This window comes from Argopecten irradians, chromosome 8 (assembly GCF_041381155.1).
Source record: "Argopecten irradians isolate NY chromosome 8, Ai_NY, whole genome shotgun sequence".
In the NCBI taxonomy this organism is placed as follows: Eukaryota; Metazoa; Mollusca; class Bivalvia; order Pectinida; family Pectinidae; genus Argopecten; species Argopecten irradians.
The window spans coordinates 35,103,348-35,116,242 of NC_091141.1; the positions used below are offsets into that span (position 1 = coordinate 35,103,348).

Here is a 12,895-nt window from a genome sequence, read left to right on the forward strand (position 1 = left end):
CTGTAGCCATTTTGAATAACAATATTCATGTAAAATGTAGCAAGAAGAAAATCAAAATATATTTCTTGAAAAATAGATATTTTGACGAAAGTCTGGTCAAATATCGTGGAATGATTTAACAGCATCCAATCACTCGACGTGAACTTATTCAGTGCGTCGCGTCGCCCTTTGAACTGTGACCGAAAATAACCTTTGGCCTTGACCACGGTTAGATGGCGATTGAAATGTTCCCACCTCGGAAGAAAAGTGTGGTGTTTTAAACAAGTTTAAAGTCTTGTTTACGAAAAGTGAGTATACTATCTTAAGACCATTTTTACATTTCTTTATTATGTCTGTGATCGATTACTCATAGTTTTATAAGTGTCGACATTTTTACATAATTTGTAAGTGGGCTGGGTCGTCTCTCAGAGACTTGCCGGTCGGCATCATATTGGCGATAAACCATTTATTGATTCATGGTTTTCCCGCTCATTCATTTTCATATCCCTGAACTTTCTATTCGCGCGTTCTTGAACGATTTTGCTCTTGTGCATTGCCACAAGCATACGTATCAGTGATGTCACTTAAAATTGTGATAATCGTCGACTTAGTCAACACGCACCGACTGAGTGTTTTCTTTTCCACGAGTTACTTCCCCTTTAGTAATGTTTGTATTGTTGCTATTGGCTCATCGAGTCGCTAAAAGGTTTAGCATACACGTCCAGGAACTTAAATTTGTTATCTCTCTAAACACAACATTTCATACATATCTGAAATGACATGTTCTCAAATCCATGGCAGTTTCATTCAGCACATTTGAATGTGTCATTAAAAATTGATCATGGTTACCACAAATATCCACCCACAGTATGACAGTACTACTCGTATTGATTATAGAAAATCAATCTTCATGTCACAGTTGTGTGACTTACTAGGGCCTGTGATAATATATCCTGACGTCAATAACATAATGTACTGTAAGTAATATTGGATGGTCACATCAGGGGTTTTGTTATATTTCAGGATATATAGCGCATTATACATGTACATAGCTGTAATTTTAGGGGTACTTTTGTATGTAAGTAGAATATACTTTCTAATGTAGTTTAGAAAAATACATGAGGTACGTGCCATGGCCCACTTCAATCCGCAAAATGTACTGGGTACTGCCTTATATTGAACACCTTCAGCCTGAGATATACATATCTGTTTTAATGTTTTGACAAGGTCTCACATCATATATATCCTCCAGGACAGGAATAAATGTATAGAGGTTCAGCTCGACCAGGACCTCTACAGAACGAAAATGTATATTATACAGAAAAAAATATGACTAAGTAATGAAACAAAAAATAAATGGAAGGCAAGACTGCAGGGGTTTTAAAAATAATATATGCCAAATTTGCATTGTATAATTATTCGGTTTAATAGTAAAACGATTTCAGGTGCCCTAGTTAACTGGTAGAAACCTTGGTTTATATATAACATGTATCATTGACCTATATATTAAAGTCTGTATATATATATGTTGTTATCTGTTCTTTTTAAATATTTGTATTAAGTCTTTAATATTGGCCACTTATTGGCCGTTAATATACTCATACATACATGTGTACATGCATACATTTCTAGACTACATATGATATCCCCTAGATTTATTATAAGATGTACTATTGATAACCTCACCTGTCATGTCTATATAAACTTGTTTAAATTATGTATATACCATTTCCAATAGTGTCAAAGATTTTTCTTTTATTTCTATTGTGTATAATATTTACTTATATAGACCAGCTGATATATATATATAGAAAGAATTATGATTGTAGTAGCTCGATCACTATAAATCAGTGTCTATAAGCTAAGGTGATTTAACAGGACATTATCGATTGGTTATCATAAAAATCGGTTATAATATGTACATGTAAGTACCATATATCTAGGCCTGTGTACATAGATGTTTCATGTTTACTTTAATATCTAAGGAACTTTAATATCCTAGGCCTTTAAGAAATACTGTGATGACATTATGAAATATTATTTAAGGAACAATATTAATATACTGGGCCTTTAATACAGAAATATGAATTATTTTTGATAATTAATGCACTGCATGATTGAGTTAATTATCGCTCACTTGAAAAGTATACAAAAGAATAAAAATTCATTTTTTTTTTCTAATTTCGAATTTCATGGTAAAATCATTTTAAATTCATGCATACACGCACATTTAAAAGATAAAAGTATTAGGAAAACTTGTTTTTCCCACGAAAACATCAAATTTCATTTAAAAAAAAATATATAACGTTATCTACTTCTTGACAGTGTTAACTTTACTATCTGATAAACTATTGACATTTAAACTTTGATTAACAGAACACGACCATGATCATGTAGACTTCTACATCTAAGTTATGACCCGATCTTTGTACCTGACTACCTGTACTATATAACAGGTATATGTACCCGATATAAACAGTTTATAGGCCAGTAGTTGCATCATGTACATTATCTGACAGATGGTTATATAGTTATCCAAATAAAATTTGTAGCAATTGCTACTACCATATATATTAGACCTAACGTATTCAACCCAATAAGTACCCAGGGGTCTTAAAAAATTGAAGCATATCAAAGGGCGCTTAATAGAAACAAATTTTGACCAGCCTTTCATAAAATTATTCTACAAAAGTAAGCCATAAATCAATTTGCAAAAGAAATTGGTAATAAAACCAATTTTTTTTACGTAAGTCAAATTGATGAAGCCTAAAATAGGGTAGGGGGGGCTGACAGAGATGGGAGCGCTTATTCTTAATGATTCTTAATGATGTTATTGGGTCAAATACGGAAGTAAACACCCCTATTTCTTTAAACGCCCCTTTAATTTTCCTTTTTTTTTTTAAACCTCAAGTTCCCTTTTCTGAAATTAAATGCACACTGAAAGTGTGAAACCACACACAGAGTATAAGTCATAACACAATATAAGTCGATTGCCCATTTTCCAGGTAAAAAAAGTTACAGCTCTTACATCAGTTTCTTTTTTTAAATTTTGCAAATTGATTCAAGTCCAAATTTGTTCCTTTTAAGTGCATACCCCACTAGTTGGAGCTATATATATATATATATGTATATTAGGTCAAATACATACGTACAGTATATAAAATTATTATAGCTATATGCGTAGACTAGTGTGTACCATTGTGAATGTATTAAATGCCTGAATGCAGCAAATGTAAAGATGTTAAAGATAACACTAATTATTATCAGATAGCTGTAATCAAGTACTGTTTTAAATGCTTTATATTACTCAATCTATTTAATTTAGTTCAGTAGAGATCAACTGATCAACTCTATATGACCTATTTAAACTACCTAATTGTCCCTTTATCTGTGCCATTTTATTAACAATATCACTATAATCATGTTTTTTTCTGAAGCTGCTCAAGCGATTTTAACTACAACTTTGGGTTAATATTTCTAGGTCAAAAACAATTACCTGTAATTAAAAAAAAATTGTGGATCCTCATAACTCTAGCTAGGATAGACTTGGTACAAAAGGCATTAAAAATGTACACACATAAATAATATTACCGTAAGAATATAATAAAGGGGCTGCTTATAGATTGGTATGGGTCAAGTAATTTTACTTCAAGAAAAAAAAAAAAAATGAATTCAGATATATAATGTAACAAAATAGGCCTAGTGGCCTGTGGTTTGGGCATATATCCGATCAGGTATCGGATCGAGGTGTTCCAGTTTACATAAACGATACTGTGTGGTAGAGAATATTTGAAGATTCTGACATAAATAGCGCTAGGACGTAGCGTGGCAGTTTTATGCTGTGGGCATAGAAATATAAATGCTGAAGATTGTTATTCATTGAGTTATTGCATTGTATGAATTAATTGTTAAGATGCGAGAGTGATTGAAATAATGTACGAGTGCATCACGTCACGATCTCGATCTTTCCGTCAATACACAAACATGACTAGTGTGTGGAATGTGTTCAATATAAGATTAAGTAATCGACATTACATGTAAATCAATGAATGTACAAACCCATGTGTTAGTTATCTCGCTGAGATACTGTCGATTTCATTGTTAGACGACTTTATTTAGCTGTAAATGTGGTTGTTGACATTCATGTGTTCGTCGCTGACAACTTGTGAAAAATGACTTAATCGGCGTTTCGAGTGTATTCGTTGTAGAAATATTGTTAAGAATGTCTGTTATTATAATTAGATCGTTTTATTGTTTATGAAGATTTGTGTATTTGATTTAGGTACAGATGCATTGTATACGATGTGTATTTTTATAGTATCGGAGGGATTATATTATAGTTCCTTTGCGTAAGGTCTCGGGTGTGAGACAGGCCAACCGAGGCTTTCAGCCAATCAGCGGGCGGCCTAGCCTCGCCCGAGGCCCAAAGGTTATAAATAGGGGTGAGCACAGGGCCTCGCCACTTCTGTTTCACCGGTACCAGCGAGCGGTCACTACGCTCTCGCAGGATAATAGCGCCAGACTAAATTGGTTACTTTTTTTAAGTTAGGATTAGACACTCACATGTTTTAAGAGTACGGCTCTTAGCCTCTATGAGTTGTCTAAGTATTTATTTCTTGGATTATTTGGTTATAGGATATGAAACTCATAAGTTTCAAGAGTGCGGCTCTTAGCCTCTATGAGTTATCATTGTATATATGTATTTTATGACAAGCTTAGGAAAGACTCTCATAAGTTTCAAGAGTGCGGCTCTTAGCCTCTGTGAGATGTCAGTAGTCGATTTCTCAGGAAAGACTCATAAGTTTCAAGAGTACGGCTCTTAGCCTCTGTGAGATTACTGGAATTATGGAGATTATCATTCTTATTTAACACATGTTGTGACTTTCTCAGTTATATAATATATTCTTTAATTTTTATTACTGGCTTGAGTCTTTTATTATACTGGATCATTCCGGATAAGCAATCGTTGAGACTTGTAGTCTTAACCTACGGATCATACAAAATATAAGGTTAGACAGGAACTGCGACCTGGGTGCTGGGTACTACCTGCACGCTACCAAGGAATATTTAGGAATACCGCACCCGGGTCCGGTTTTTGTCACAATATATATGAGACACATTAGTTTAACTAAATTTGTACCTTTGAATTTATTAAAATCTTATAGATTAAGTAATTGTGACCTGATTTCAATGTACTGCTAAATTGCATAGTATTATGATGTAGTCAATTCCCAAGGGAAAAAATCAGCTGTTCTTATGTACAATAATATGTAAATTCGAGTAATCAAACTCTGCTTCTTATGGCCAAATATATATATATCTAAGATTGATATTAAAATTAATTCTTAATGTGTCATTGTCACTTAAAAGATGTAATTCAGCAACTGAATGCTATACTGTTGATCATATTTAAAGACGGAAATGACATATTAGGTGACGTTAGTTATCAGTGTTTTTCCTGGGTATTTTGGGATATTGCCACCTGGTGAAAATTGGGAATATTTTTGCAATAAATGTAGGAATTGAAAAATTTAAACGGTGTTTATAGAAATTTTGGAAAAGGTAGAAATAGAAAATTATGCTTGTCTAAGAATCAAGTGTAAGAATAGATAATAAAATACAACATTCAGACTTGGGATTTCCGTAATTTTTAGCTCACCTGGCCCAAAGGGCCGGTGAGCTTATGTCATGGCGCGGCGTCCATCCGTCCGTCCGTCTGTCCGTCAACATTTCCTTTAAATCGCTACTAGTCATAGAGTTCTGGATGGATTGTAACCAAATTTGGCCAGAAACACCCTTGGGGGAAGGGGAACAGAACTTGTATAAATTTTGGCTCCGACCCCCCGGGGGCAGGAGGGGCGGGGCCCAATAGGGGAAATAGAGGAAAATCCTATAAATCGCAACTTGTCCTAGAGTTCTGCATGGATTGTAACCAAATTTGGCCAGAAACATCCTTTGGGGAAGGGGAACAGAACTTGTATAAATTTTGGCTCTGACCCCCCGGGGGCAGGAGGGGCGGGGCCCAATAGGGGAAATAGAGGTAAATCCTATAAATCGCAACTTGTCCTAGAGTTCTGCATGGATTGTAACCAAATTTGGCCAGAAACATCCTTTGGGGAAGGGGAACAGAACTTGTATAAATTTTGGCTCTGAGCCCTCCTGGGGCAGGAGGGGCGGGCCAAATAGGGGAAATAGAGGTAAATCTTATAAATCACTATACTTGTCCTAGAGTTCTGCATGGATTGTAACAAAATTTGGCCAGAAACATCCTTGGGGGGAATGGGAACAGGACTTGTATACATTTTGGCTCTGACCCCCGTGGGGCAGGAGGGGCGGGGCCCAATAGGGGAAATAGAGGTAAATCTTATAAATCACTATACTTGTCCTAGAGTTCTGCATGGATTGTAACAAAATTTGGCCGGAAACATTCTTAGAGGAAGGGGAACAGAACTTGTATAAATTTTGGCTCTGACCCCTGGGGGCAGGAGGGGCGGGCCCAATAAGGGAAATAGAGGTAAATCCTAAAAATTGCTACTTGTCCGAGAGATCTGCATGGATTGTACCACCCAAATTTGGCCAGAAACATCCTTGGGGTTAACAGAATTTGTATAAATTTTGGCTTTGACCCCCTGGATCAGAAAAAGTAGGGCCCAATAGGGGATTTAGAGGTAAATATTCAAATTCCTTCAGAAAAGAAACAATGAACTTGTATTCAGAACATTACTTGGCATTACAAACCAGGTGAGCGATACAGGCCCTCTGGGCCTCTTGTTCAGTTTCGTCGCACAAAATAGGCGTCAACTCACTGATTTGGGAAATTAAAACACAGATTTGGGAAAAAATAGCAAGAAATACAATTGGGAATGGGGCCTTATTTCGGCCCCAAATATATAGGCAGGAAAAACACTGGTTATCCAATCTATATACATGTATGTACATTGTATATTGTAGAGGTCTATAATCTGGCAATAGGAAATAAAAATATACCTTTGATTTGTGCACAGCTGGTACAAACAAGCTTACCTTCAGCTTAATTGTTGTAATATATAACTATATATAGATAGATAGAAGTGCTTGGTCATCATTTTCTGCTGAAACTCGATCTATAATTATATTGATGTGGTGTGTATTTCAACCTATACTACATGTAATTATATAAGGCACTTGAAAACGGGTAAAACACAATAAAGGGCTCTTTTAAAACTATCCAATGTTATACAGTCATACCAGCTTCAATTACTAAGTTCATTCAATTTGTTAACCATTTTCAACAAATGTGAATAGCACTGTAACTGTGTTCCAAATTTCATGAGAATTGCTTTGATAGTTTTTGAGTTATGCAAAGAGGAAATGCTGAAAATGACCCATTTTTCGACGTTATGCTGTTGCACTTAAAAAAACCTGTTTTTGCTAGACCAAATAAACACATTGTAAAATAGGTTTAATGCAAAGATTAAAATAAAAACAGATAGGATATTCTTTTATGAATCAAATGATGTATCATTCATAATGATACAATAAAAAATGGCGATGAAAATCTAATTTGTTTTAACTACCTGCTTCGTTATGCGTTTTCACCTTTCAAAACTTGCCCCATGTTATAGCCTAGAAATTTATAAATTTTATACTTAAACTATGGATTTTATAGCTAAGTCCTACTTGCAACTAGTAATAATTTAATGATACAGCAAAAAAATTTCGATTTTTTTCAAAAAAGAAGTTTTACAAGGCACTTTTCCTCTGTAAAAGAAAAAGTTAAAAATATGTAGTGTCCGTAACCAGTACCATTATTCCTATATAATGCTTTGAAGATCTATTTCTTTTTTTGTGTGTAGTAACTACTTGGTTTAATATACCATAACATTAAAAAAAATAAATTTCCTTATGAGTATTGCTTTAGAACTACAGGGTCGTGAAGGTTACGGACACTACAATTTTGCTGTAGTGTCCGTAACCTGATTTCTAACTGCATGTTTTTCAGATAGTGTATAACAAACCCTTGACACATTTTATTGGTAGAATATCTAAAAATTAAACAATGTACACCACAAATTTTATATTTTTGAAAGTGTATGTCACTTTATATATTGTTTTGACTAAATAAGCTATCAAGCAAAACAACGTCGAAAACATCTTGCGTGTGGGTCCTGAAAATTCCGGTTTTTCAAACACACACGTTGCCAAGTAATGAGGCATTGAAAGCTGCATATGGTTTTCTGAAGACATCTGAAGGAGATCCTGAGGCCATATACTGCAGAATTTGTGGATATTTTGCTTGAAGGTAAGTAAAACTTGTCACATGGAACAAATGTAGTGTCCGTAACCATATTGTTGATTATTTATAAGAGCTCTGATATGAGTATTTTTATGAGTTTTTAGTACAACACATTACCAATTATTGATTGAATAATAGCAAAATCTGTTTTTAACCTTAATTTATCTTTCACAAATACTTTAGTGAACAGATTTTCTCTCTGGTTATGGATTTTTTTGGTATGAAAATTAAGTTTAATTGAAATATGAATAAGAAAATTTTGACAATTTTACTATAAATGATTTTTAGAATCATTCTTCTGATCACAAGATACATGGAAAAAATACATTTAACATTAATCATTTCAGATTTTATTTACAAGATACCTACATTTGATCAATATGTCACTGGTTACGGACACTACCAAAAATGTCAGACCTTCCAAACAAGTAGTGTTTTAAAGTTTTTTCTCATTATCTTTTAAGATTATGAATATTTATGTTACTTCATATGATAAAAGTATACCTTATGTTATTTCAATCTAATAAGTATAGTTGATATAAATAATTTTTTTCTTCAATTTAGACCAAGTTTGAACTAAGATCGAGAGGTGGAAGACTGGAAGTACTCAAGAACAGACCATGCAGGAATTAAGTAAATGAAAAAATGATCTGCAAGACTTTGAAATAACCAAATCAAATGACTATGAAAAGCATGCATGTATATGATGTTCTAAAGAAGATCATGAAAGAAAGTGGATAAGTCTGCAAAATTTGAAAAAATTAAGACAGCTAAAACATCACATCATCAACTGGAAAACCTAAGAAAATCCGAAATTGAAAAAACAAATGTCATTAAATGATGATTAAGAAATGTGCTTCTTTGACTATTTTTGAGTTCAGTTGATAGTGAGTAGCAAGTCCTGATTAGTATGATGAAAAGAAATGGTACTTATTATACTTGGCTCAAGCAAAAACACCAAACAAATGAAAAAATAAAATTGTTCCAATTCCGACTACATTTGCAGGAAGGGAGCATAAAAACACTAGAGTAATTCAAATTAATCTAAGTCATTTGATGTTATAAGAGATCTACATAATTCATTTTTAGAAAAAAATATCTAGTAATTAGATGTTGATTATTCATAAAAACTCATATTTCAAGTTAAAAGTACATGTATATACACTGTATATATGTATCATATAGATTTTAGTAAATTACTGTAATGCAACAAGTCCTTTAAGTGAATTAAATGCCTCTTTTATTGTAGTTAAACAGATTTTCTGATTTGAGATTCAAATAAAAATGTAGAACTGAATGATATACAAGTAATTTAATCTAGTATAAAATAATACATAATTAAACTGTATCTTTGAGATTTTATTATATTAGTAATCAATCTGCATGTTTAAGATATATGTCAATGGCCATTGATAAAATAATGTATTAACAAATAAATGTGTTTGCAGCACAATTAAATAATGAAGAAATTATGTATAATTTACCATTAGAAATAATAAAACAAAAAATAATTTTTTCTGTAGTGTCCGTAACCCTACCAGATATTTCGATGTAGATTATTTTCTACCGTTAATTTTACCAATCTAAATTGAATATTTGTGATTTGTTATTAGGGCTGGTGTTTCTTTTATTGTTTTAAGTTTTTATATGGCCATAATTATGCTTGTAAGGAAATTGTTTGTAATGTTTTTAAACATTTTGAATGACGAATTTTGGATGTACCACAAAGTTTGTTTTTGCTTGGAGATTATCCATTTTCAACAGACCAAGTAAATTTATAAACCTTATTTTAATATGGCTACACATGTTAGAAGAAATAAAATTGTTAAAATGCATGATGCTTGAAGAGATTATCTGTATATTGCATTAGTAGTGTCCGTAACCTGGTATTGGGTTACCCCAATAAAACACTAAAAAAAATTGACTTCAACATAAGTCATTTCAAAACCGTCGCTGTTTTCAATATTTGAATATTAGTCATTAATATGAAATAGTTTTCATTTAATTCTGGAATGTTCAATTTTACCCCCAAGTGCAACATAGGTGAGCCCATTATTGTGTTTTACCCGAAATTGAACAAAATAAGGGCGGGGGAGAGGGGCGGGGGACTAAAAAATTGATAAAATATGGTGTTCATAAAAGTATGGCACAAAGTAAGCCATGAATTGCCAATTTGGAAAAGAAAATCAAATGATTTAAAAGAAACATACACAGAAAAAAAATCAGTCTGCATAATTTGATTTGAGGTAAGTTGAATTGAATCAAGGCTTCAGAAGGAGTGGGGGGTGCACTTATTGGGTTGAATACCGTAGTCTGCTTTTTGTAAATATATATACTGTAGTAGGTTAAGTAGCTATATATATATAGGTTCAGCTGAAATATGGTAGGTAAAAATGAGGCTTCAAAAGAAGGGGGGGGGGACTTACATGTACAGGGATTAATTGGGTTAATGTTGCTTATTGTGTTAAATATGCGCATGGTAACCTGGTTCTTATATATCATACCAGTAGTTTAGGTTTAAATATAGGTTCAGCTGAAAACAGATGCATGGAAACTTACTCTGGCCTTGATCACACTTACAGGAGACCGATTTATATATATCAGTAATATGTATATATGTATGTACAGGTGATATGTACTGCATAATGTTACAGATAAAAGATAGGTGAGGTAGATCATACGACAAACGATAAACTATATTCCTGCACAGGATTTACACACCTTGAATCATGAAGATGTATAGAGAATGGTCGTTATAATATTATAATATATATGGTATATAAATAATGTGATCTATTATAATATTTATCTATAATTATTTTCAATCAATAACAATAGTTTTAAAGATGCTCCACTGCCGACAAAGCATAAATGATATTCTTCATTTGAACATATATGCCTGATTAAAACAAAAAATAATATAAAATAATTTATTTCGCCTTTGGTGCATGCCCAATCAGTACTTCATTCCATATAGGATATAGTGCCACAGATTTTTTTCAGGATGCAATTTATTATTTTTCATATTTTGAATCAAAATTAGAAGCTCAAACTTTTTAACGGTGGTATGTTGTAAAGTAAGTAACTTTTGTAACTGAAGAAAAATACTAAATCGTCTGCTCCTGTTTTTGATAGTGAAAAAATACCATTTGTCAGCGGTGGAGCATCTTTAAGGTTTAGATTTTAATTGATTGTTTGACTTGTTAAATATGTTGATAACCAAGACCTATGATTAATTATGGATGTGCTGGGTTTTGATGTGGCTGCATGCTTTGGACAGTTATAGCCAGCTGTATCCGCTAGATCTAGTACATAATGAAGAAAACCAATTCAACTATATATACATGTACATGAATATGATTATGATGATGTCTATAAACATAACTCACTTGCATCTTAATTAGGATCTATATTATATGTTCAAATGCTTATGGACTATATATGCATTAATTGTTATAATACAAGACTCTTTATAATGCATTGTTTACGTTGCCAATATATATGCCACTGGGCAAATTTTCCAATTTTTTGAAAATATCAATTAAAGCTTGATGACCACAATTTTTTCCAATTTTTTGAAAATATCAGAACAGACGAATACAAGTCGTAGGGGGTCAAATTGAAAACTACATGCTGAGTAGATATATAATATCTTTATAAAAAAGATGTAGATTTTTGCATTGTTTCAATGGGAAAAACAAGATGGCTGCCAATTTTGCCACGGACGGCCTCTCAAGAGATATATATATCCTTCATTTGATGCATTTATTTACACCTTGTCGAATGTTTGAATAAATGATCCACCTGTCCTTATGTATAACGTTAACCCTTTGTTCATTTCAGGCCGGATTAAACACCATTGGACAGACAAATCATCAAATAGATTACAACAGTTGTGACTGCGACGACCTTGATCCCCAAAGCTGACCAGATAAATCTAAAAAAAACGTCGGGAACAAGTTCGAAATAGTTTTAAACGTGTCATACATACTTATTCTATAAAAAGCAAAATGGAGGAAGGAGAAACCCATTCTAATATTGCAAGTTATTTTGCTGGGAAAAATGTTTTTATCACAGGAGGCACCGGATTCTTGGGGAAAGTTCTTGTTGAGAAATTATTACGGAGTTGTCCAGAGATTGGAACATTGTACTTATTGATGCGACCAAAAAATTCACAGGATATTGATCAACGAAGTCGAGAACTTGTAGAAAAATCGGTATGTATTTAGCTGCTGAATGTGACACAGTTTTCATCATGCACCGTCTCTCAATAACCAGAAGGCTAAGGGTATTGATATTTGGCCTGTAGTATGCTGGGATGAAGGGCTACCAAGTTTGTTCAAATGAATGACCTTGACCTTCATTCAAGGTTCATTTAAACTTCTTTAGACTTCTTCTCAATAACCAGAAGGCCAAGGGTACTGATATTTGGCCTGTAGTATGCTGGGATGAAGGGCTACCAAGTTTATTCAAATGAATGACCTTGACCTTCATTCAAGGTCACAGGGGTCAAAGAGGCTAAAATTTTTTAAACAACTTCTTCTCAACAACCAGAAGGCCAAGGACACTGATATTGGACCTGTAGCATGCTGGAATGAAGGGCTAACATGTTTTGTGAAATGTATGTCCTTGACCTTCATT

At 33.3% G+C, this 12,895-nt stretch overlaps 1 protein-coding gene across 2 annotated transcripts in view; it reads left to right on the forward strand.

Moving 5' to 3' along the window:
- Nucleotides 1-172: 172 nt before the first annotated feature.
- Nucleotides 173-12,895, forward strand: part of LOC138330220 (fatty acyl-CoA reductase 1-like) — a 38,517-nt gene continuing 25,794 nt past the window's right edge. For both annotated transcript variants that reach the window (XM_069277676.1, XM_069277678.1), the window contains exons 1-2: nucleotides 173-287; nucleotides 12,098-12,471. In XM_069277676.1, coding sequence (XP_069133777.1) covers nucleotides 12,265-12,471 — 207 coding nt within the window. In that variant the 5' untranslated portion in view covers nucleotides 173-287; nucleotides 12,098-12,264. The remainder of the gene's footprint in view (nucleotides 288-12,097; nucleotides 12,472-12,895) is intronic.